At 32.5% G+C, this 26,699-nt stretch overlaps 1 protein-coding gene and 2 pseudogenes across 1 annotated transcript in view; 2 read left to right on the forward strand and 1 right to left on the reverse strand.

Moving 5' to 3' along the window:
• LOC136973358 (E3 ubiquitin-protein ligase MYCBP2-like) overlaps positions 1-14,607 on the forward strand; it is a 28,126-nt gene extending 13,519 nt beyond the window's left edge. Inside the window, 9 exon segments of the mRNA XM_067268092.1 lie at positions 25-160; positions 2,931-3,028; positions 4,747-4,880; positions 4,882-4,933; positions 5,712-5,819; positions 8,026-8,235; positions 9,903-10,010; positions 10,278-10,443; positions 13,731-14,607. Of these exon segments, the coding sequence (XP_067124193.1) occupies positions 25-160; positions 2,931-3,028; positions 4,747-4,880; positions 4,882-4,933; positions 5,712-5,819; positions 8,026-8,235; positions 9,903-10,010; positions 10,278-10,443; positions 13,731-13,846 (1,128 nt within the window). The 3' untranslated portion in view covers positions 13,847-14,607.
• A 3,651-nt stretch (positions 14,608-18,258) lies between these two features.
• LOC136973357 (polyadenylate-binding protein 2 pseudogene) lies at positions 18,259-18,783 on the reverse strand (annotated as a pseudogene).
• Positions 18,784-25,919: 7,136 nt separating this feature from the next.
• On the forward strand, positions 25,920-26,444 carry LOC136973359 (polyadenylate-binding protein 2 pseudogene; annotated as a pseudogene).
• Positions 26,445-26,699: the final 255 nt, after the last annotated feature.

Here is a 26,699-nt window from a genome sequence, read left to right on the forward strand (position 1 = left end):
TGTTATTTTTTATTGTTAAAAAAGGTTTTCAAAGAAGAAGAAGAGGCAATAAAAGTTGATTTGCATGAAGGTTGCGGAAGAACAAAATTATTTTGGGTTATGGCATTAGCTGATTCAAAAACTTTGAAAGCAATGGTTGAATTTAGAGAAGGAACAAGAAGTAAGATTGCATACTTTATTATTACAAGTTGTTAAATACAGGTACAGAAGACTCATTTTAACGGATCGTCAGGCCCAAAAAATCATCCATTGTTCCGAGAACATTGTTTGGACTTTTCTGAACAACAGTGAACAATATTGTGAACAACAGATTTCCTGCACACACAGGAAAATATCTGTTAATTGAAAAAATTTTCATTTTTTAACTCCTATATATAAGAAATACCAGTACTTGAAATTATTCAGTCTTTTGACATCTCTATTCTTTATCCTATAGAAACACATTTGTAATGTACAGTACCTGTACATGTATGTTATGCCGTATATGATTATATATTATGCCATATGTGTGTACAATAAAGTTGACAAAAATTGTACATACTGTAAGCATAAAAAGAGGCAAATTACATAGGGTCATTAGCACTTTGCCTGACTTTGCAATTTGTTTAAAAACTCATTCATCTTGGTTTCTTTTAATGCTGCTTTTCTATCTATTGAATACAACGCCACTCGATATTAGCAAGGTCATGGACAGTACGGCCTGTTTGTTTATGCTGGAACTCACGAGGAAGGTCTTTAATACAGTGGGTGATTGGTTAACAAACACAATTCGTTCCATGACTTTGTTTTCTATCTGAATTGTTTTTTAACCGATTATTGATTTACCATAGGTTTTTATGGGAATTTGATTGATTCGTTCTGGAAACTCCAAAAAATAAAAAATATATATTTTCGTACTATGTTTGTTTATATGTAATAATAAAAATATATGTATACACAGTCTTGCATTTTTATTAATTATGTTTTTTCTGTTTGTGGGGATTAAAGAATCTGTCTAATGTTGATTGCTTTTCTCTCTTCTTCAGGATTTTTCAGAAGTAATTAATAATATTGTAATTCATCACGAGCTCTTCAATGTTCTTTATTTCTCAAATGTAATTTTTGTTACTCCTTTAGCTGCTTGAGTCTTCTTGATTATACTGTATCTTCCTTAGATAAGATTGAACTGTGGCCTACTGTAGACCTATTCAAGTCATACTACCCAACAACATCAGACATCATCTGCCCACTCTCTATCTTTGCTATTATACTCTCACCTTTTGAAAATAAAAACCAATGCAAAACTTAACGAGTGTTCTCCCAACAGTCTCGTGAATACTATAAAAGAATTGTTTGTCGGAAAAATAAAAGGCTGGAATTCCGAGGGAGAGTTTCAAAGTTCGGAGGAATACTATCCGATCAGTATATACTGGCTTGAGCGTCGATGCCAACATCTCCTGCGCTCTGAAAGGTTTCAAATTGTTGCCTGAACACAAGGGAAGATTAATCGGTATTCATTATTTTACTTCGCTTCTTGTGTTTGTTCTGTGAGGTGTTCATTGTCCAAACATAAAAATCTTATGCGAAAGTGTTTGTTATTCGATTTGTTTGTGGTTCAAACTGTTCATTAACCGATCACCCACTGTACTTGGAAATACTCAATGGCCTTGCTAAATTTCAGCACAGCACTGTTCACTACGTGATTTCTCCTCAATCGTATCAGCCAGCTGACTCTCTTTGTACAATTCTTCAATTGTACTGTACATATCCTAGATATAACAAGTGCATCTTCAAACTCTACAAATTTCCAGAAACAAGTATTCCAAATATTAACTAAACGTTGAAAAAATGTGAAGTTTACAATAGATTTGGGGTAGAAAAAGTTTGTTATTTTGAGTAATGGATCTGCTAAAAGGATGTAAAATTACATTTATTTGATGAGACCTGGAAAAAAAATCAGTTATTCTGAGAAATCCGTTGTTCTGCAACTGTTAAAATGAGATTCTACTGTATATTTTCTTAAAACAATAAGATTCATAAACACAATATTTATGTTTTGATGTTAACATGTTCACTCTTAACAGATAGTTTGTAGAATAATTTTTCATTTATTTTTGTAATTGTGTAATTTAATTACAATTGAATATTGTTATGCATGTTATAAGTTAAAATATAAAAAAATAACACATGATTTCTTGTCATTTTTAGGAGAGAATGTGTTTTGAAATTCTGTATACATAGCAAGTTGCTAAAATATATATGCTTTAATTGATTTTATGTTTTTATTAAATCATTTTAAATATTATCTAGTGTTGAAATTAATATAAAATGAAAGTAAATATTATTTTTATTTACTTATGATACAGTGTAATCACAAGTTCAGATGATGATTGGAATATTCATATGTTCCAATCATCTTTGTAAATGAATTAAAGCTTTATAAATGATGATTTTAATTGACTTATTTCCTATGATAATGAGTTTTGACAATATCAGCAATAGTATAAAGCTATACAAATGTGAAAATTTGAACAACATACAAAATGAAATAAATTGTTTATTTCATCCTAAAAAGTCTACAATGATCTTCTACTAATACAAATAGTTAATAGTGCATTTGAATTTAATAGCACAACAAATGCACTTGCACCTTTAATGCATTGTCTAATTAATTTAATCTGTTAGATACACTACAAATCTATCACAGCAGTTGTGTTAAATTGTTTAAAAACTATTAAGTTTAAAAGAATAATTTGATTTTAGGAGCTTTCATTTTTTATAAAAAACAACTAGTAAAGTGTAAAATTGTATAATGTTATTAATGTATATATATTTAAACCATTTATGCATCATTGTACAGTACATGTTTTATTCTGTTTATATTATTATATTATTTTTGATAAATAATTATTAGAATAATAGAAATTATTTCTAATTATTATATTAACTAGGTAAGAGCAGTTCATCTGGAACTTGTCGTTTCTGTGGCTCGACAGGTAATACCGGTCTACTTGCTATTGGAAATGTGTGCAGTGAATCGGAATGCCAGGTAATATGAAAATTAGTATATGATAAGAAATGATTTTTATTTTATACTTTAAAGATAAATTGTCACAAATGAAGGTATCAATGACTATTTAAAGTTATTACTGACTATTGATGATGTTATTAATAATAATAAAATATATACAAATTGCAAAAATTTGATAAAATAAATAATCTCTATTTTGATATTGTCATTAGATCTAGCTTATAATCATTAAGAATTCACACAAGTTGTTTTTATTAATTATTAATATTTACATTGTCAAGTGTATAAAGTTATATTTCAAAAAATATTAAATTTCATGCCTTTTATTTATGCAAATTATTGGCAAATGCTAAACCTAATAAATAATGTTAAAAAATTGCATCATAAATGTGATGAGATTGAAATTCTGAATGTTTCAATTAGATGGTTTTATAGTTTGTAGGTTCAAGTCTCAATTTTCTTTATTTCATTTGCTAGATATAATGCCAATCATTGTGTAGTTTAGTGAACTTTAGCTCTACATGATAGGTCTTTCTGTTGGCCATTATAATTTCATTAATTAACAATCAGTTTTATTTTACTCTATTTTATTTGCTTTTAATCTTGTCAACACTTTCACGTATTTTATTTCATTTAGAATTATTAGTTAATAGATAATATAAATAGGTGTTTTGCAGTATTTAATGTTCTTTGGGAAACTGGGTTTGCAAGAATCAATTGCAAATTCCTATCATAAGAAATAATGGATAAGCTTAGCCCTAGATATGAGATTTTAGTTTGAGAACTTTTCAGGAACAAGGTGTGCTTGTAAATGAGGATTACACTATTTTTAATAATACTACAAAAAACAAATTCTGTAAAACATTCATTATAAGCAAACAAATTTTTGAATATGTGTATGATTTGTTTTATTGAAGCGCTTTCTTCGGCTCCGGCTATTCAGGTAACATTTCAGATTTAATAAATTTGTGCACTGTTAAATGTCAATGATTCTTTTATTCAAACATACATCATACTCTCTCAAAGTTGATGATTGATAGACATAGATCATTAAGGGGGATGCTTGTATTTATTATATTGTGACCCTTTTCCTTATTCTTTCTGTATAAGAATGCATTCATTTAAAAATATAATCACTGAAGATGACAAATGAACATCTTTCTAGACTCTGTTCTGTGGACACTAAAAAGATCGTTTTAACTATACCTGTTGTGGGTTCAACCAAGCCCACAATGGGTCAGCCTGGGGTGAAAGACAGGACTCAATATATCTACCTTCTGACTACCTTCTAAAAATTCCTGGGGTTTTTCAAATTTGAATGTCCCACCAAAGAGAAAGTCACACTTTTATGGTTACACAAGACAACAATAACAAAAAATATATATATATATATATATTACATAATACAAAATACATAAATAAAAAGTTTTGACAAAAGTTATAAATAAAATTAAATTATGCAAACAAAACTTGGAGAAGCAATCACAGTTGGAGATCTTTATACAGGACTTCATAATAGGAAAATCTGTATATAAATCTGACTGTATATAATAAATGCATTAAAACATATATAAATATGTGCGTACGAGTCTGGGAACAGACAAGCAAATGCCCTCCCAAATTCAGCGAATTCCTAATATAAATATATATTTTGAGTGTATTAAAATAATTACTATAGTTTGCTTTAAAAACATGATGTATTTTAAATATTTGAAGCATTTATTATTTCTATTTAGGAACATGCTCGAAGTGCCTGTACAAAACTTCTTCCGTGTGGTCACATGTGTGGTGGAATTTGTAATGAACTTTCATGTTTACCTTGTTTACACGGTTGTGGTGGCGAAACAACTGGTTTGAAACAAATTTTTGAATATGTGTATGATTTGTTTTATTGAAGCGCTTTCTTCGGCTCCGGCTATTCAGGTAACATTTCAGATTTAATAAATATGGTTAAATATTTAAAATTTGACTTAAACACAATCATTTTTATTTTACGAACAAGGAAGCATTTTCAGATTTTAAAATAAATCTTTATTTAATTAAATATTTTTCTAAATGCTTGGGAGTTCATAAATCGTATTTCAATGTAACTAGAATTATCTAAAGAATCTGTCTTTATAAAATTCCAGTCTATCAGGAATAATAATATAAAAAATTCAGATAATATTTGAATTTTTCCAGTTAAAGTAAAAACTTTAATGCATTATATTCTTCAAAAAGAAATAAACAGAATATAATGTCTGCTGAAAGAAGTCTTAATAATATAAAAGATAAAAATTCTTATATTGTTTAGTTAATCTTATTGAATTAGATGATACATTTTAAGAATGTTGCAGTTTCCTTTATAATTTTGGCAATGGCACAATTATATTATTGTGCAATTGCCATAGGGAATTTTTTTAATGAGTTTTGCATATTGAAGTGGATGAGAGCTTCAAGATAAAGCTTGACTCAACCATGAGATTGTTATGTTCTTGAAGTAAGAAGAATAAAATATGTAAACAATTTTATTTTAGAATTCTTTTAAGTATACTTCTCATTCTGGCCTTTTCATCAGTATATTATGATGTATCTGTATAATATATCAAGAAACATGAATTAAAAAAATAATTAAATTTTATGATTCATTACCTTAGTAAATTTGTTTTAGTAAACAGTTTAGCATTTTATATAAGATTCTTTTAAATATTTCATTTTTTAGCTTCAGTGTGGTCACGTATTTCATCTTCACTGTTGTTGTGCTGTATTAACAAAAAAATGGACAGGGCCTCGAATTACATTTGGGTTTTCACTTTGTCCTATTTGCAAGGTAAAAATATTTTCATTTTTCTTAAGAAAAATATTACTAATATTTGAAATATCTTATATATATCATTATTCAATATACAGTAAAATGTCACTTATGTGGACACCTTTGGATTGTAGCTTAGCATCTGAACATAGAACAGCTTCTGGGTACATAAGTGAAGGCTATGAAAAACTTGACATTCAGAACTGTAGTGTATCAGAATGAATCCTGCTAATGCTATAAATACAGATTATAAAAGTAAATAAAAATGATTAATAAAAAATTCACATGATACTGCACATTTTTTAAAATATATAGTAATTCTATTAAAGGTTAATCATCGACTTGTGTACTGGTGTAATCAAATAATTCACTCCCAACAACCTTTGAAAAAACCAGTAATAGTTAATTGAAAACAAACGTTTTCGACCGTTAACTCGGTCTTCCTCAGGTTATAACTATTGAGATTCGTTACAACTTCAAAACTCTTTCAGAACGTATTCAAACAACAAAGTTTGAATACGTTCTGAAAGAGTTTTGAAGTTGTAACGAATCTCAATAGTTATAACCTGAGGAAGACCGAGTTAACGGTCGAAAACGTTTGTTTTCAATTAACTATTACTGGTTTTTTCAAAGGTTGTTGGGATGAATTATATAGTAATTCAAACTTTTATTCAGGGTAATGTACAGGTACAGGAGGGTCTAATGATGTGTTCACTTGTTTATAATCGATCAGCGCAAATCGCAACCGTCAATCTCGTAACGGTCAACTCTTTGATAACAGGTGCGTGTCTGGGAATTGTAATGGATAAGTTACGGCGGCGCTGATCGATTATAAACAAGTGAACACATCATTAGACCCTCCTGTACATGGTGATATAATTAAAGACTAAGTGCTCAGAACTTTCTGTAAAAAGAATATTGGACAAATCTCAATCAAATTTGGTATACACATTTGTTCTGAGTATATTGTTTCAATTTTTGGGGGGAAAATTCACTTCAAAATTCAGCCACTAGGATGAAATTTGATGTCGTCGTCCCCTTAATGTGCTTTTTCTCGCACATTTCTTTACAAAATTCTGGAAAGAAATAGTAACATTTCATTATTTATGTTGCTTGCTATGTTCAATTAGATTGTTTTCTGGTGTCATACTGAAAAAATTACATTAGTAAATAATTTCTGCTTGTCTTATTAAATTGTGAAATTTTGTCCATGAAATTTTGAAATAAAAATCAAAATTTCATGGACAAAATTTCACAATTTACTGCATGTTTACTGCATGAATGTACAGTAAAATTTGTCTAAAATGGACTCTCTACAAAATGGAAATCTGTCTAAATGGAAAATAAATCCCAGAGTAGGATAATTTGATATGTAAAATACCATTACGAGCTGAAAAACTCTAATATGACAATGAAAGAACTTTTGAATACCAATTGCATATCATACATCAAAAAATTTCACTTTACTTGGGTTACTACTACTAAATTTTAAATCAGTTAATGATATAACTTTTAGGCTCATTATTTGTTAATGAGTGCCACATTCTATCATTCGTTTTCTTTGTTAAGACTTCAGTTTTATTATCTGGAAAATAGCAATGATAATGCAATGCCACTGTTTCTCCCCAACTCAAGAGGAACTCTAATCTCACAGGAGTAACAAAATATTTTAAAATCACCCATACTGAAAAAGTAAGTTGATAAAACATAAAATTAGTTTAATGTATTTTCATTGTTTTATTCTTTTGTAAAAATTATCATATAGTTACAATGAATTTTAGAATGAAATGCTTCTTCCATTCCACCCGTATTAGCTAGATAAAAAAAAAAGCAACCATGTTACTTACCAAAATTGTTAGGACTTGTGAATTTTGACTAGTAAATGATATTCATAAATAGGGTAATTAAAACATATTTACTAAGTATCAGTTCTTACATAGAGTTTTTACTTTGTATACCATGTATGCATTGTGGACATTTTCAACATGTCTATTTATTAAGAAACTTGCATTAGAGGAAATTTACATTAGATAAGAAGCTTAAGAAGGAATAGCTAGATATGAGTTACAACATTTTCTAACTTTATCTGGATTAATAAAAACATAAACTGCTATAAAACGGAAAAATCTGTCAAATGGAAATTTTGGCTTGTACATTCTGTTTTAGACAGGTTTCACTATATATTTCATAATTAATATGTATTTTTCATATTATTTATTTTTAGGCACCCATGAATCACTTGGTTTTGAAAGATCTTTTAGATCCTATACGTTCCTTGTATGAAGACGTAAAACGGAAGGCTCTTATGAGGCTAGAATATGAAGGTTTGCATAAAGCCGAAGCTATCACTACCCCGGGTGCAAGGTTCTATAGTGATCCAGCTGGTTTTTCTATGGAACGTTATGCTTATTATGTATGCTATAAATGTAAAAAGGTAAGAATTTAAATCAGAAATAAACAGTAAATAAATGTTCAAGTAAACACAGATAAAATTACATTCATATGCAGAGCAGTTTTGATTTCTTCCGTGTTAGAATTAATGATTTTTTTAATTAGTTAGTTAATTTTGTGTGTGAAGGAGAGGTACTGTACATTAAAGTCACTAAAAAGTGACTTTAAAGCACCTCCCCTTAACAATCCCACATTTATATTGTCAAATTTTAATGTTCTATGCCAAAGCAAAAGTTGAACCCACAAATTAGAAACAATGCCTTAACACATTCATTTATAGATCAATTCATAGAATGTTCTTAGACTATTTTTAAATTATAACATATAATGAAGATAGATTTTGTAAAGTTTTCAAAATCTATTTTTGATTTGTACTTAACACTTTATATATAAAATGATGCAAAATGTAAAAATTATTTATTTATTATTAAATTATATACTATATATGTCCTGTTGATCTTACTTTCCCAGCTGTTGTTTGTACATAACAAAGGAAAGTATTGGAATCATGTCAAATTTGACCTTCAGTTTTTTCAAATCTCCATGTTTTGAGACCTCCTGAATCCAAAAAAGTTTTGCGTGTGTGTGTGTGTGTGTTATATTCATCCCTCCTACTTATTATCTCAGGATAGGGTGAATATAAAGAAATGAAATTTGGCATGGTAGCTTATATATAAGGGGCATTGATGCTATTAAAATTTTGGTTGTGAAAGGTCAACGGGATGGAGAGATAGAGGTGATCACATGTCATATCTTGCAAGGGTTTTACTTAAAGATTTTACTTGGTGTTAGCATTTACAGTGTTTTATAAAACTCATCTCTACCCTCAAAATGAAGTCTTTTACTATTTTATAATAATTAAAAATATATAAAGTTTTTATAATAAAACCTCATAACAGATGGTGCTACATACAATTTTAGTTATCTTGATTAATAATACAAAAGTTATTTTTAAAATAAAATCTCATAAAAGCCAGGAAAGTTATGCAACTCGGTAGATTGTTTTTTAATGTAAAAAAATAAAGACAATTTTGAAATTGATTCATTTATAATTTTGGACATAGTTTACTGTATAATTACATATTTGAGTCAATATAAAATAAAGAATTTATACTTTATATTTTTATTGGCTTTTAGGTTTTAATACTTGTTGTAATAAGCCAACAACTACCGGATTTATCGGACTATTATATTGCGATTATTTTAAATTAATTACTAAATAATTTGTCACTAGAGGGAGGTGTTAGGCAACATCTCTTATTAGATTTAATAATTATAATTAAACTAAATAATTTAGAAAATTCTGAAAGAAAAGCTGGCAGTTGTGGGTTTATGTCCTGCTCCAGGCCAATTCTTTTCTTCCAGAATTTTCTCTATTATTTAATTTAATTATAATTATTAAATCTAATAGGAGATGGTACCTAATGCCTCCCACTAGAGACAGATTATTTAGTAATTAATTTTAAATAATTGTGATATAATAGACCGATATAATCCAAAAGTTGCTAGCAATTACGTGTACATCGGGTTTGTAGATGGTTTATGTAAATGCTTGTTGTATTCAAAATTAAAATTGTTGTTATTATCATCACAATATACAGTACTTGTATGTCAATGAAAAAAGATAATGAGTTTTGTTTTTCTTTCTAGGCTTATTATGGAGGAGAAGTTCGATGTGATGCAGAAGCTGGAATTGGTGAAGATTATGATCCAACAGAATTGGTTTGTGGTGCCTGCTCTGATATATCAAGAGCACAGGTAATTAAAAACAATAATTTTTTCACAGTGTTTCGATATATTACTTATGTTTAATTAAGCTGATTATTTGCATGAAATATTTAAATATTGTGTTTAGTAGTATTTTTAATTTATGAATAAATTTTAAAAAAGGAATAATTTTAAATACCTTAGATTACCATAAATACCAACAAAGGAAATAAGATTGTGATTTCTAATTCATTTGCCAGACTTATACTTAGAAATTTTAGTAATAATTATTATTTAAAATGTTTTAATCAATTCCAGATGTGTCCAAAACACGGTACAGATTTTCTGGAATACAAATGTCGCTACTGCTGTTCTGTTGCAGTGTTCTTCTGTTTTGGAACTACTCATTTTTGTAATGCCTGTCATGATGATTTTCAGCGGGTTACAAACATACCAAAACACGAACTTCCACATTGTCCTGCAGGTCTGTAATTTTTTGTCTTTTCTTTATTAACATAGAATAAGTTTTTGTTATTTCAAACTGTGCCTATATTCTTTGTGTATGGTTTTAAAACCGTGGTGAAGTATCGATCGAAGACGACAAACTATTTGATCTCGAAACATGTTTTGATCGATGTATTGACCGGCGTAAAGGATTTGAATAAAAACATATTGAGTAGTCTAGTGTCTTCAATCGACACTTCAGTGTGATTTATGAATGTATACAAAATGTAACTGTCAAATTAAACTTGACATTAATCTACATGGATTTTTCAAAATATCCGATTTGTTCATGATTTTTGTCTTTGCTGTATATGTTTGTCAGAAATCTTAAAGCTTACTTGTTAAATTCTGTTTTAGAATTGTTTATTTTTTTAATCATATACTTTTAAAACAAATTACTATATTTTCTCAATTGTAAAATACACTTCATTTTTAACTCATTTTAACTTGTTCAAAGCAGAGGTATCTTTGAATTGATTACATGCTACGTTCGCAGACCTTGTCTATTATTGATGTGTAACATATCACATTTTTGGCAATAGTATTCAATAGTCACATTAATTTAAATCAGCTTTGCTTATTAATGTGAGGAATGTCATTTGTATTATCTCTCTCTGGTGCACTTGAAACATTTTGTTGTCACTTTTATTTATAACAAAATGAGTTATATGACATATGTTATAATTTAAAATAGCATTTGTAAAGTATATAAAAATTCTCTTTAAAAATTATTTTTAATACTAATATCTTTAGTACTTGATTGCTTGCTGTTCTCTCAGTTAGTTGTATGTTCTTCGGAACTTAGCATAAAGTTGTTATTGAGAACAAATCATACAGGAACACTCCTTTTTTTTAGATTTATTTTCTAAATTAGTTGTAAATTATGAAAAATAAATCAACTTTTTCATCAAAAGGAATGTCTCTGTATGGTTTGTTCTCAATAGCAACTTTATATAAATTCCAAAGAACATACAACTAGTATCTTTTTCTTGTTATTGTGCTGAATGCATTAAACATGTCTTAAAATTTATACCAAATTTAGATTGTTTGAAACACTCATTTCACAACAGTTGTTTAACTTATGGGTAAAATCTAATGAGTTGAATGAGAATGATGTCATCATTATTCTTTCCTTCAATGACCATTTTCAACCGATTCATTTACAACAGAGTCTATGTTTCTAAAACTGAAGTTACGAATGTTGCTAGTGCAGTCTTATGCAAAATATTTTTTAGATTGCTTGAGATTTGCAGTTACAGTAGCACTAGCAGAAATTTAAATTTGCCTACTGGAAAGCTTTCAGTTAATTGACATTTTGGTTGATCGATATTCGGATAATCAATGCTCTACTGTACTTGTATCATTCAACTTTTAATCCACTTTATACATTTGAGTGAATTTAGAAACATCAGTATAGCTGATCTCCATTTTTTTATTATGTAAATTAACTCTTTCCTTTATGAATTTTGTTAAAATTTTGTCTGGTAAAGCAGCTTTAATACAGCCACACAAGCAAACCAGTTACTGATGGTGCATTTTTTAATAAATAAACTTTGAAACAATTTCACGGAATAAGAACTAGTATTAAATCTCTTTTTGTGGCAAGAACTTTTCTAACCACCTGATGTATTAATGAATAGATATTTTTATGTTTTGTTAATTCAAGCAGATGTATTTATTTCTAATTTATTATCTTCAAACTTAATTTTGTTAGTTGTAAGACCCATTTAATATATCCTACAAGTCAAGTTTGTATTAATTAAAGGTTCAATAAATGGCGTCCAAAAACAGAGTGCCGATGATTGCTAATAGTTCTTGTCCCATAAAAGTCCATTCAGGAAAGCACCATACAATGTAAAAGCACTTCTGGTATCCACAAACTGTCCTTAGCGAGGTATAATCCACCTCTCGTAGGCCAGGCGATTCATTCTTCTCGAGCCAGATGAAACAACTTCTACTTAGCAGGATGAAAGCAAACTCGATATTCCCGCCAAAACTGATCTATATATGTGCTATGGGCTGGCGGACAACCAATCAGTGCTCTTTTGGTAGTTCTCTATCTGGTCCGTTGCACGTTCAAATCTAAACAGATCATGGAATGTTCTCTTGTGAACAATTGGTCCAAATCTGACCAATCCTAACAAGCCACGATTCTGCCACAACACTGCACAATAACAACACAAAAATAGGCTACTATGCAGTAATTTCGATCTTACTGAAAAAGGATTGTCCATGTTAATGGAAAGGAGGAGTGGGGGACAAAAAATTGTCTAGATGGACTGTTTTTCTGTGGCATTCAAATTTGTTTGTCATGTGAATAAACTATGGAAACTATATGCAAGTATTTTTTAAAGTCAGTTCTGCAATATTAAGGTATCTATGAACTGTTGTAAACATTATTAAAGGGAAAATGATTGCCAAAAATACATCATTGTACACAATATGGACGGGGGTCAACAGTGGCCCTGCACAAATCCCATACTAGTGCATTATTAAACTAAATTTTCCTCCTCAGAAATCTCTTCTGCATGTCCTGAAATGTCAGCATACAGAATTTCATTGTATTTGGACTGCTACATATCCCTAAACACAGTGTGTTGAATAGGGATACTTTATGATCATCCTGAATATCTTTAATTTAGTTGTTAAAAGGTAAAAATTTTGTTTTTTAAGAAACAATAATGTAATTTCTTTCCACGGATCAATTCTTTTCTTCCAGATGGTTCTAAATTATTTAATAAATTAACTAAATTAATAATTATAATTTTAATAAGAGAAGGTACCTAATGTCTACCTCTAGTAACAAATTACTTAGTATTAATCATTAAATTAGTGGAGTTATAGCCCAATTATATAGGCAATTGTTTGGTGATGTTTGTTATTTTCATATTCAAATTAACTGATTTGCACAGATAATAAAATATTGAATAAAATAAAATTGTGGTAATTTGCTTTGGAAGTGATTTTTTACAAGGAATTTTTTTAGAAAATAGCAGTATAATCATAATTGTAGACAATTTTACAATATTCATTAGCAAATCTTCAAATGTATTGTTAATTTCTACCAATGTTAGTAAGTTCTAAACGTATGAAAAGCAAAATAAAATTGAAGATCTGCAACATTTTACAGATATTTTCAGTCTATTATTATCCCTGGGCATAAACTGAAAAGTTGTTCCATCTAAGTTGAAATTAACAACACATACCGAAGATACACTAATGAATGTTTAAGTATTAGATTTTTTCCAAGTTTTTTTAATTTTTCAGGTCCAAAAGCTAAACAGTTGGAAGGAGACGAATGCCCTCTTCACGTCACTCATCCTCCGACGGGCGAAGAATTTGCATTAGGTTGCGGAGTTTGTCGAAATGCACATACATTTTGAATCAAATTCTTTTAGCAAAGTTTTTGTACATATTGGTCAAAATTATTAAGGAAAAAATATTTACAATTACAAAGAAGAATGTACAACTTTTGATATGTACATATTATGTATGGTCTGATAAATATGTCAGCATAATTTTTAAGAGATATACAGAGATTTAATAATTTAATAAAATTATAACCCCCTCTTGTACATTACGAATTAAGTCCAAAAACAAAACGAAAAGCCAGGTAATATTTTACGCAGTATTTAGTACCTGTGTTACGATATGTATTTTAAGTATGGAAGCAGCCTAACGAGACGACATAAAATGTTTTATTTTTTAAACGCCGTTCCATTCTCTTCTATTTTAGTGATATTTGGTTGTTTATAATTCTTAAAAGCGGAGCCGACAGAACCGAAATCGACTTTTTTCAATTATAATTCCATAGGCACTGTATGCCTTTTATAAAAACTGTGATATTTTGTTAAAGAGGAAATATTGATTTCGTTTGGAAAATTACAACCCTCACGGTCGACGATCCGAATATAGAATGTGTGTGGTATGGGTGCTCATTATTTTTATGCTATTGATTACGGCTCAATTTTAGGAGAACAATTCTGATTTAATCTCTGTCGGGAGATTAAAAACAATACTCGCACAGTTCAAAAAAGAGAGAATATTGTCATCGGTGTGTATTATATTGATGTATGAGTGCACATAATAGAATTATGTATATTAAAATTACATTTGCCATTAAATCATCTTTCATTACAAATCATTTCCTATGGCTTTATTGTATTATATTTCATTTAAATTTGGATCATAAAATTTCTCATTAATTTATATGGAAAATTGGTATTTTCTTAAATTAAAATCAATCAAATCATCTTCAAGCATGTCAAACTGAAACTGTAAATTAAAGTAAAAATTAAAATGGTATAATAATAAATTTATAATCATATCCAAACTTTTGTTAATTTTGTGAGATATTTGCAAAAATGATTTGGCAAGTAGCAAGTTCTTATGAAATCAGAAGATTAAATTTCTAAGTGAGTAGTGCCATTTTAAAATTTGTGCATTGATTTCAGTTACTTATGTCAAAACATAGAGTTTATTGGACTAAAGTGCTGCAGACATTAGTAAAAAAAATAATGCTTTAATGGTTCCATTAAAAATATTTTACATATTGATTTATAATCAATAACAAATAAGTTTTATATATTCTGACTGAAATAAAGCATAAAATATTTTATAATTTTAATTTAATTGCAAGGATATTTTTAATTTATTACATTTTAATACTTAAAATAATATTTCCATGATATAAATCATCAACAATCATAGAATGCTATTAGCAAGAGTTTGATTGTGAAGTTTAATCAAAGTTTCCATTAATTATTCCCTGAAGAATATTTAAATTTACAATGTTAAATCCTACTTTACACCGGCAACATTCTTATATAATAATTACAAATTTATTATTTTAAAAAGTTTAAAATTTTTAATAATTTATAGTAATAAAATAATTATTTAAAATATACAAATAAAAAGTTAGTTATGGAATATGTGCCCATAGTTGCTAATTATTCACTTTAAAATTCATATTCCAGCTTATTTGAAGATCATTTATCACGCTTACTATGGTGATTAATTGATGCATGTAAGGTAATTTATCTATTGATGCAAAATATTCATAATGGGCTTTTATCAGAAACGTTTGAAGAAAACTTCTGAAAGGACTTATTCATTGTTCCTTGGAGGAGTTTATGTTATATACGATTGTGGATCTACATTGTTTACGTAAGTAAAACTTCTTGTTTAATTGAAGGATAATAATTAATGTCATGTGTGATAAAATTAGTTGTGACATTTCATGAGATAATAACTAAATAGAAGTTATGATTTCATGAAATGTTTTTAAAGTATAGTTTCAACAATAAAGTGGAAAACAGGGAAGACACATAATTTCATTGAATTTGTGTCAACTATAAACTATTGTCAGTCATAGAAAAACATTAAGCAAGTAAACAAACGGAAAGCTTCTCTCCCAGTGATGTAAAGACTTCCGATTGGCAGAAGAGGATCGGAGAGAACGACAGAGAAGGAGGCTTGGAGAGGATGGCCCTGGCATCTTAGATACTTGGTAAGCCTGCCAAGCATAGAGACATTATACTCTGGGTATGGTTAAGACCCAAGATCAGACAAAGAGTGCAGACAGCCAATTCAGTCTAGAATTTTTCCAGGAGACATCCGATTCTCAAAAGTCATTTCACATTGTTCCAGATCATCCCAGAGCATTAGTGTACCTCACTTTACATGCTGTGATATGCTAATTGTTGCACATTTCTTTGTAAATAAATTATATATACAGAACTAACTTGAAGTCGGAGGTCTGGTTCAAACAAATCTCCATTTGAACACCTGAAGCTGTGCTTAATCAAGTAAATAGTTTGAGTAGATAGTCTGAGTGAAGCTTACACTGTGTTGATAATTGAGTTTTGCTCTCAAATAAAATATTCACTTTCGCTCTCCCTCTCTCAAAAGTTCATATGGAGGAATACAATATTACATTTAGCCATTTTAATATTATTTCTACGTTGTTAATCGTGCAGGTAATCAAACATATCGAACTTTGTTAGTTTCGTTAACTGTGTGGCTAAACGCCATTATTGTACTGTATAGTTATATTTTATATTATATTAGAATATATATTTTCCTTCCTTCTTCCTAGTACTATTATCTTTACTTCTTGGTATTTTCTCCTGACCGGTGCATAATGGCTCAACAGCAGGTGGTCCCTTAGGACAACGAACGGTATGCGGCCCTTAGGCTATAACGGGAACAGAGTGGTCATTCTTTGACGAAGACTCGAGAAGGAAAGACGCGCCAGAGGCGGCTCTCCACCACGTTTTTGGGACCACGTGGAGAGGACAAAGAAGTACGAGGGAACGTAGAAAAATCCGGATTGAAAGGAGAGAAGTTCGAGAATATTTTTTGTCCCCGTCCGTCAAGGAACTTACGTTTTAGTGACGAAGTTAATCGTTCACGATAAAGAAGAGATCCACCAACCATTGTATATAACGCACCGTGATAACGCCGTAATATTTGGGTACCCTTTTCTCTTTCAGTCTATCCTTTACTTTATTCATCTTCATTTTCCCATTATCTTAATTTAGTTATAATTAGTTATAAGTTTAGTTATAAGGTGTATATATATGTATATTTACTTGTCGGGGAGAGATATTTTTTTTTGTATAGCTGGCATCCTACAAGTTCCTGTATTTTTATCACGCAAATTAAAGATTCTGTTTTTTGAAAATCCCAGTTTCTTTGTACTCGGTATTCGCATAACTCACAACTGCCATCAACATCCGTCGTAATACCAGACTTATTATATACAGAATAGGAAATATCACTCATTTAGGAAATCAATATTTATTAGTTTATATTATCTGGAGAATGCATTTTGGGCATTCTTGTCCCTCATCAGCTCCTATACAAGTTAATGTGTAACTTGTATAGGAGCTGATGAGGGACAAGAAGATCCAAAATGCATTCCTCAGATAATATAAACCAATAAATGTTGATTTCCTATTCTGTGCATAATAAGTCTGGCGCTATTCTATTCTATTATATATTCATAATGATAACTTTGTTATCATTGTGAATATATAATAGAATTTCTTGAGAAGAGCAAGAGCGAGATTTAAATATGACAGCTGGGAAATATACATTTTAATTATGTTTTAATAATTACTACAGATTTCTTTTTTATTTATTCTTTTCAAGAAATAAATGTAAGAAGTTAGCATGAGAAACAACTTGGCACTCGAAACAATTTAATATGTGTTAAGAGAGAATTATATATTTAGAATGCAAGGTGAGTTTGTAAGTATTTGTATTTGTATTCTAATTCTCTAAACAATTTATATTATGAAATAAAATTAATAATAAGGAAAGATACTATTTCAATGTAATTAAAGTAATTAATTCCTGTGCAGAGCTGCATTTAGGCTCACCTGGTGCCTTGTGCTTTAATGTAATTGAATAACAGTCAATGTCACATTTGGTTACAAATTATTTAAATATATTAAAATTGCCTTACTGTCCTTATTTCTAATTGTATTATTGTAATTGTCTATTCGGACCTTACTTATTAGTAGGACTTTATACCGGTGTCTAAAAATTTTTGGCACAATGACAGTTCAGAGAAAATAAAGTTTTATTAAAATTCACCTGTAGTAGTAATTTTTTCAGAAAAAATTACTACTACAGGTGAATTTGAGTTGTAATATTAAATAGCAAATTGATACAAAGCACGAGTGTTTGATAATGTTAACTTAAGTGTAAATTTAAACAAGCAGGAATTTAAAAATGAAAAATATTTATTAAATTGTTATTGTTAAATCGTTTTCGTATTTAGCTCTTCTCAATAAGGACGATGCAGTGCTCGACGACTTCTACGGGGTCTCCTCGTCGGTCCGTATCCCAAGCGAGCTCTTCGAGAACACATTCTTCCACCTCCTCGAAGCCATCCTCTCGGTGATCGGTTTGCGGCACTAAGTCCTGGCAGATTCGTCCTTTTCGGTGTTATCTTAATTCGTCTTCCTCTGAAAAGCGATTCGTCTAATGCCATAGCACTCTCGACGGATTCTTTCTCGGCAAATTCAACGTAGGCAAAGCCTTTCGGTTTACCCGGGTGCTTATGACATAAAATCGTCACGCGATGTATCGAGCCACAGTCGCGGAAATGAAGTTCCAATTCTTTAGCACTGGCTCCGTAGTCGACGTTGCCCACGAAAATTGATCTTCCGTCGGCTTCGACTTTTTCCCGAAGTGACGGGTGACTTGGTGGAGTAAATTGCTGGCGAATTTCTCTGGTCTTCGCAGATGAATCTTCGACCGTAACTAGCGGTGGTTTATCGTTATGTTCGTTATTTCTCGAGTCTGCCATTTTGTTAAAATGTTCTCGTTGTCGAACTGCTGTCTAACGAGGCAGAGGGATCTAAACGTATGCGACGTTTATATAAGCTACGAGCAGGTTCGTATTGGTTGATTGCAGTAGAAAGGCACCAATAGGAAACAGTTAAGAAGCGGTTTCGATCCATCGCAAACAATTGAGAGGTTCCTACTTGTCGAAGTACGCCTTTAATCACTTTAAAAAACAAATAATGAAGTATTTTGGTATTTTTTAACGAAAGATGTATTTATAAAATCGTTTTAGGCGTTGATCGTTGATTATTGAATTAATTAATGCTCATTAGACAAGGTGACATCGAGAAACAGAGATGTTTATCGACGTAGTTATCCTAGACGAGCAGTTTGAGCAGTAATGCGCCACAAATGAAAGATTATATATGATTTATTGTTGAGAAAAGAAAAAAAATATGACGAAAAGTGCAGATAGAAAAGAGAAATGTAATAAAGAAAAGAAACTAAACTAAAAAATAAGAATAATAAAGTAAAATCAGTTCGCATTTAAGCGGGAAAAGTCTTGTATAAAATGGAGTCGATGGTTAAAAGCAGCCGTGTTTGAGATTTTCTCCTGAGGGAACTGCGTCTGAAACATAACGTGGGTGAGTTGCTGGACACGACTAAAAACCATATATTTGAAAAAGTTACATAAAAGTTGAAAATTTCTGATGGGATGAAGTCGTCCAATCTTGAGCAGGGTCAGTAGCTCGCATCCGGTCCACATCAGACTGGATCCTGGTGTGACATCTCCCGCTACGTTGACCCCCTCCGGAAAAACCGAACCGCCGGAGCGAAAGACAAAATTTTGTCTCCGCCAACCGTTAGGCCTACACGACATTAGTGTTGACATATTTTCGGAAGATCCCTAAAAGTATATCAAAAAATTGCTAAATTTTCTTTTTTGCTACTATCCCAATTAAGCGTTTAAATTATGTATGTTTATTAGTTTGGCTTCCTTCTTTGAGATTTGGCCCAAAAAGGCGGCTGCATCAATTAAACGGAATCGACTGTATTTTAGTACAAAAACGAAATCAAAAAGTCCACACCGCCCGCATTGTTCCAGAAGCTTCCCTTTATTAAAGTTAGGCCATGGAAGAGCTAGGTAATCTTTCTCTTAGAACTCTGATAACTTTTCCGTATTTCGACCGAAATTCACCAAACTCCGCAAAAATATCAAGCAACTGTGTGGCTTCATATTCGACAAAACAGCACCCAAATATGTCAAAATACTTTTTTGTTATTAAGCGTCAGAGGCGAAAATCGACGCTTTTATTTTTGAAAAATATAATTAACTCAGAAAAGATATATTCAAAAAAGTAATTTATGCACACACCAGGATTCTACTGAGCATTTCAACAAGAAAATCATCTAATCTAACGAGGGAATTTTTTAAAAAGCTGACAAAAAGTGAAAATGTTACCCCAGTAGCAGTGGCTTAGCTAGGGTGGGGCAAGTAGGGCACGTGCCCCGGGCGCCTTTCAAAGGGGCGCGCAAAATCGCCAATTATTAAATTTAAAAATCAAAATAAATCAATTCATATCAAACAATCTCGTCCTCGACTCACGAGCTTCGCGAATGAGCGAGAGGGAATGAGGGTGCGCGCAGGCGGTGCACTCGCTCGTTCGAATTCGACACCTCTCGCGCAGTTGTTTATTTTGTTTACATGCGATTTGTGATTCTGATTTAAATACTCCCGAGTGAGCGAGCGAGCGTTATTGAAGCCACTTGATTTGTTATCTAATTGTCAGTGTCGGCATAGAATCGTCTGGACGTACGATTCCCGCCTTTTCTTGTTTCTTTTTATTTTATTTCAAATTAGTCGACGCTGCAGAAGTAGGTTGGAAAACGACCAGTAGTTTTGAATCAACGATCGCTGATTGGCCGTGGATCATCGGACCATAGCCGGACCTACGACAGAGCTGGGTAGCGCTGATTGGTTAATCAAACTTAACTTCAATCCGTATAAAAGGTTAGAGTTTTGGCGAGAAAAGGGGAGTTGGCCAAACGGACTGTTTTATTTAGTGTATCTGTTTTTTTATATTAAGATAATTTACGAAGGGGCGCAACTTTGATGCGTACCCTAGGCGCCATTTTCGATTGCTACGCCCCCGCCCAGTAGCTTGACTAAGAAAGAGGAGGAAAAAAAAAAGAAAGAAAATGAGACAGACTAGGTTAAATTGTGGCCATTCAGAATTAGTGTTGTATATGCTGTAAATAGCATATAATTCTTGTTTTTATCTTAGATCAAGTCAATTAAATTCCACAGCGATTATCAGTGGCGTGCCGTCATTGGAAGCGGTGGAAGCGCCGCTTCCCTCGTATTTTCTAAAATATGAATTCATATTGGGTGATTATTTTCATATTTGAACGTACTGTACTTTGAATTAATTAAAATTAATATTTTATTATAACCACATTATGTATCTTATTACAAATTTCTATACTACACGTGAAAAAAACAACAAGATTGCTATTGTGTATTCGAATATCAGTGGCGGAATGGAAGCGCCGTATTATCAAAACCGGGTCAGCTTCCAAGCAGCCAGATTATAGGCATTTGTGCATGCGCTTTACAGAGCACCTACCTCACCCGGTTTAGCTTGTGGAAGCTACACACGCATAACGCTTCCAACTATTCTATCCCTTAGCCACTGGGTAGGGAGCTATATGACTAAGTGAATTGTTTAAGATTTAAAAGTAAAGAGTATTCAATGTTATTTTTATTTACGTTTCTTTGCAAAGTTATATTTAATTATAATTTTCTTTTAATTATACTGTAATTATATTGATAGATTTTCAGACAAAATCTTTAGAATTTTTATTACTTTTTAGATGTTAATAATTTTAATATTACGAAAAACAATTTTTCCAAACGTGTTTTAATTCTTTAAATTAAGTAAATTTTATGGGAAATTTTTTGCTTATCCTAAATTACGTGGCGAATCGCAATATTTTTATTCGTGTCCGGACTATATCGACGAGTAACTCTTAGACATAAAAAGTATTATAATTAATGACGATCCGAACAAAGACGTATTAAAAGAATTATACGATTTAATATTATTAATTTTTACGGTACCATCTACCGGTGGGTCTGTCGAGCGCAGTTTTTCGACCACGAAGGGAATTCATACATTGGCCAGGACACACTGTCAGTCGGAGGAAAGATTGTGGTCGCTAGCGTCGCTTTCGATAGAAAAAGAACTTTTAAATACAGTGGTGCCTCGTATAACGTACGCCTCGAATAACGGACTGGCTGCGATCAACGGACTTTCCGGCATAATTGGTGACTGCTCCATGGGTGCGTTCTTTAATAGCGGTCGTTCTGCGTCTCCGCTACTACGGGAGTGCGCTGCTGTTTGTAGGCATTTAGGAACGACGGTGAAAGAAAGAGAGATGGCGGTGCCCGCACTATCGATAGTATCGTGATGGAGGAATCTGTTATTCTAAAATAAGAGCTTTAAAAGGCAAAAGAAGGGTCCCAATTGTAAAATTTAACCATAAAATGGATTATTTGTTGAAAGAGCATTCAAAATAGCCTCGAAAAAAAAAAATTCGTAAACACATCACCGCGTGCGCTAACTCGCGCTTTCACAATTTCTAAATTCTCATTCATAAAATCACATAATGAACCCGGAAACGAAACTATCTGAGCCATGGAGGACGCCATGTTGCTTTCCACTGTAAACTTTTTTTTTGTAACTCTTTCCGCCCTGTGGGCACTAAGAGGGCCTCTTATAGCTAGCCCATTATGGGTTCGGCCAGGCCCACAATGGGGCGGCTGGGTGGTGAGGACGGGGACCGACATATCCGGACGGACCACCCCCGAAAAATTCCTGGGGATTTTTCGACCCGTCCGGATTCGATCCCGGGTCCCCCAGGGCGGCAGGCTGCTAACCTTGACCGCTCGGCCATCCGGCCGCCTCCACCGTAAACTGCTGCTACAAGCGGCTGTTTTTGCCGTTCGACGGCGCGCACTCCCACCGGAATTTAGGAACGCGTTCCGCAGGAATTTTTAAACGAATGTCGCTCGCGCAGAGTTACGCGGTGGAATAAAAGAACGCACCCCTTGTTCATTTTTTTATGATACAGCACGGTTATTTTATGCTGCGGAACGAATTAGATGTTTTAACATGTATTTCTAAGGGAAAATGCGTTTCGTATAACGGACGTTTCACTTAATTCGTTCCAGGTGCACGTTCGTTAAGTACGTTATATGAGGCACCACTGTACGTTGATGGAGTCGACGATCGGCGACTTTTATCATAAAGTAATGAATTTGCTATCGACTTTGCGGAAAAATCGCCGAATGGAGTTGTTTTTTTTTAAATTTTTTATAAACTAAGTTTTTCTATCATTGTTTGTATCGTATCAAATACAAATAATACATACATAATATTGTATTTTAGAACTAAAATACATGAATTGTTTATTTTTGTCATTTCCAGTATTTGTTTAAAACTTTTATGGAAATGTGAGGTTCCGGACAGGTCCGACCCGTCACGAAAGCGAAAAAACGGTTAATTTAGAGAAAAATTTATTAGTTTAACAGAACACAGGTAAAAGTCTTTGATATAAACAATGGGTGTTCAACTACAAAACTGCCAGGCAGAAACCGTAAATCGCGGAAGGAAGTCGTCCTACGATCGGTGGAAGATCGAATTCCTCTTCGATTTTCACTTTTCTCGCGCGCTCCAGGTAAGAGTCTCGTTACGCTTAGTAACGAGGGCCCAACCATTCGGGAAGCGTGATTGAGGGAGAACGACCAATTAAATGGACGAAAGAAAGAACGGAGATTGATATAATATCCGACAATCGAGGACACTTGGCACTCGGTTAACGTTCCGAATAACCGAAACGCCGTGTGTCGACGCGCAAAAAAAAAAAAAAATTTCTCGTCTATTGTGCCAACCCGTAACTCGTGCCACTTCGGACTTCGTCCGTTGGCGTCGAGGACACGGTCTAAGTCTCCCCGTGCTTTACAGACTCGTCGACGCCAATGTCCCGGGGCCACCTTCGATCTGCGATCAAAGAACCACATCGACGCCCAGGATGTCCGAACGGTTGATTGTCCTAAAACTAACTATTTTGTACAGTACGTGCAGAATGAATACATTAAGTCAAAATGATCTACTGTCACTTCTCGCGTTACGACCACCTCGACTTACATTTAAAAAATTTTTCGTCGTATCAATTTTTTATAGTTTTCGTCAAATATATATCATACACACACATATCTTGCGATTGGTTGCGTCATCTTTAGTTTTGTTCTGCAGTTATACAAGCACACGCAAAGGGTAACTAAAATGGCTAACTTATGTTGTTAAGTACAGTCACTTCTCGACTTACGTCCGAAGTTGCGGAACCGAACCCCGTCGTAAGTCGAGAAGTGACTGAATAATACATACTTATAAATAATAGGCCTATATAAATTTATAATTTATCAAATTTCTATTTATTAAAATATATATAGTGTTACATGTAACAACACAAAATTCATACAAAATAAATTCATATATTGCAAGAATGCTATTATTCAACAACAATCGAATGAACAAAATGTTGAAACAAAAGTAATGAACACGAAGTACTAAACTTTAAAATTATCACGATGATCTTACCAGTGTTTTTTCAATATCGTCAGAATCTTCCTCACTAGAAGGTTTTTGTATGGTCGAAGCGGATGATGGTTTCCAAGTGTAATATTTTATCGTCGTTGCTTTTAAGTAGCTTCTTTCCTAATAACAGTGCTTCGCAGGAATCGGTAAGAACTCGATTTTGTAGTTTTTATTAAATTTAATTGTAAAAAAATATGTTCGACTGCTGCACTCGAATGAGGAAGCAATAATCTATTTACTGCCAAAGCAAATAGAATAAAAATGAATGTTTTGAAAGGTACTGGAATTGAAAGGAAAGGTATTAGGATTTCACGAATGGTACTAGGAAAATGGTGTTGGGTATCTTGGTACCGGAACAAGTAAAAAAGGTACTAGATTAGTACAAAAGTACTAGGTGGAACAGCACTGATGCCACCTTTGTAGCCTCGATTCTGTTACCCGGCATCGCCGCTACAGGCGCCTCGATCGAGTTTCGCCGTTCCTTCTACTAGCTCTATAGCAATAAACTAAGGTAACGAAAGCAATTTTTCTGTTCTTTCGTCTTGTCATTAAATAAAGTTTACTACGATCTCAAAGACAGAAGCATCGTTTGTATTTTTTTTTTTAATATTAAATAAACTTCTGTAATCGTTAACTTCGTTAACTTATCAATTAATTTTCGCCAATAAAAGAATCTTAAAAAAACGCAGGAGTAAATTTCAGATTGGGCCGCCCCAATTTTCAGATTTGGGTTCGTCACAAAATTATCCTTACAACTCTCTTTTTTCTTATTTTAGATCAAGTCCATTTGTTCTGCAACCTAAGCATATACAACACTAATTCTGAATGGCCACAATTTAACAGTCTGTCTCCATTTCCTCAGTCAAACTTCTTTTCATCCATCTTGTAGATTAGTCGGCCAGTCAGTAATTTTCTTTTGCCCCGATTGGCACACCCGACTCAATTTGGTGATGGTGACACACGCTAGCCGACCCACTCCGGAAAAACTGATTCCGTCAGGCGGAAACCTAAATTTCTTTCTCTCTGCTCGTTACGCCTCCTCGACAGTAGGTGAAAGACAGTGATAAGAATCTAATGTTATATGATATAAACACGTACGATTCAGATTGCTTGTCGTAAGACTCGCGACAACACTGCCACAGCAACTGCTGTTCTACCACTTTAAATTGCTGCATTCAATTTTGTCGTTTTATGAACGTTAATTAATTCAATAATCAACGATCAACGCCTAAAACGATTTTATAAATACATCTTTCGTTAAAAAATACCAAAATACTTCATTATTTGTTTTTTAAAGTGATTAAAGGCGTACTTCGACAAGTAGGAACCTCTCAATTGTTTGCGATGGATCGAAACCGCTTCTTAACTGTTTCCTATTGGTGCCTTTCTACTGCAATCAACCAATACGAACCCGCTCGTAGCTTATATAAACGTCGCATACGTTTAGATCCCTCTGCCTCGTTAGACAGCAGTTCGACAACGAGAATATTTTAACAAAATGGCAGACTCGAGAAATAACGAACATAACGATAAACCACCGCTAGTTACGGTCGAAGATTCATCTGCGAAGACCAGAGAAATTCGCCAGCAATTTACTCCACCAAGTTACCCGTCACTTCGGGAAAAAGTCGAAGCCGACGGAAGATCAATTTTCGTGGGCAACGTCGACTACGGAGCCAGTGCTAAAGAATTGGAACTTCATTTCCGCGACTGTGGCTCGATACATCGCGTGACGATTTTATGTCATAAGCACCCGGGTAAACCGAAAGGCTTTGCCTACGTTGAATTTGCCGAGAAAGAATCCGTCGAGAGTGCTATGGCATTAGACGAATCGCTTTTCAGAGGAAGACGAATTAAGATAACACCGAAAAGGACGAATCTGCCGGGACTTAGTGCCGCAAACCGATCACCGAGAGGATGGCTTCGAGGAGGTGGAAGAATGTGTTCTCGAAGAGCTCGCTTGGGATACGGACCGACGAGGAGACCACGTAGAAGTCGTCGAGCACTGCATCGTCCTTATTGAGAAGGGCTAAATACGAAAACGATTTAACAATAACAATTTAATAAATATTTTTCATTTTTAAATTCCTGCTTGTTTAAATTTACACTTAAGTTAACATTATCAATTTGCTATTTAATATTACAACTACATCCTATAACACTTGGATATGTATTAGTTTAGCCAACTTCTGAACGAATCTTAATACATATTTTTAATAATCGAAATTCAGTAATTATTACTGAACTGCTAAAGTTGCAAATAATTTTTCTAGCCATC

Source organism: Centruroides vittatus, unplaced genomic scaffold, assembly GCF_030686945.1.
Source record: "Centruroides vittatus isolate TY-2023 unplaced genomic scaffold, ASM3068694v2 contig_3151, whole genome shotgun sequence".
Classification (NCBI taxonomy): domain Eukaryota; kingdom Metazoa; phylum Arthropoda; class Arachnida; order Scorpiones; family Buthidae; genus Centruroides; species Centruroides vittatus.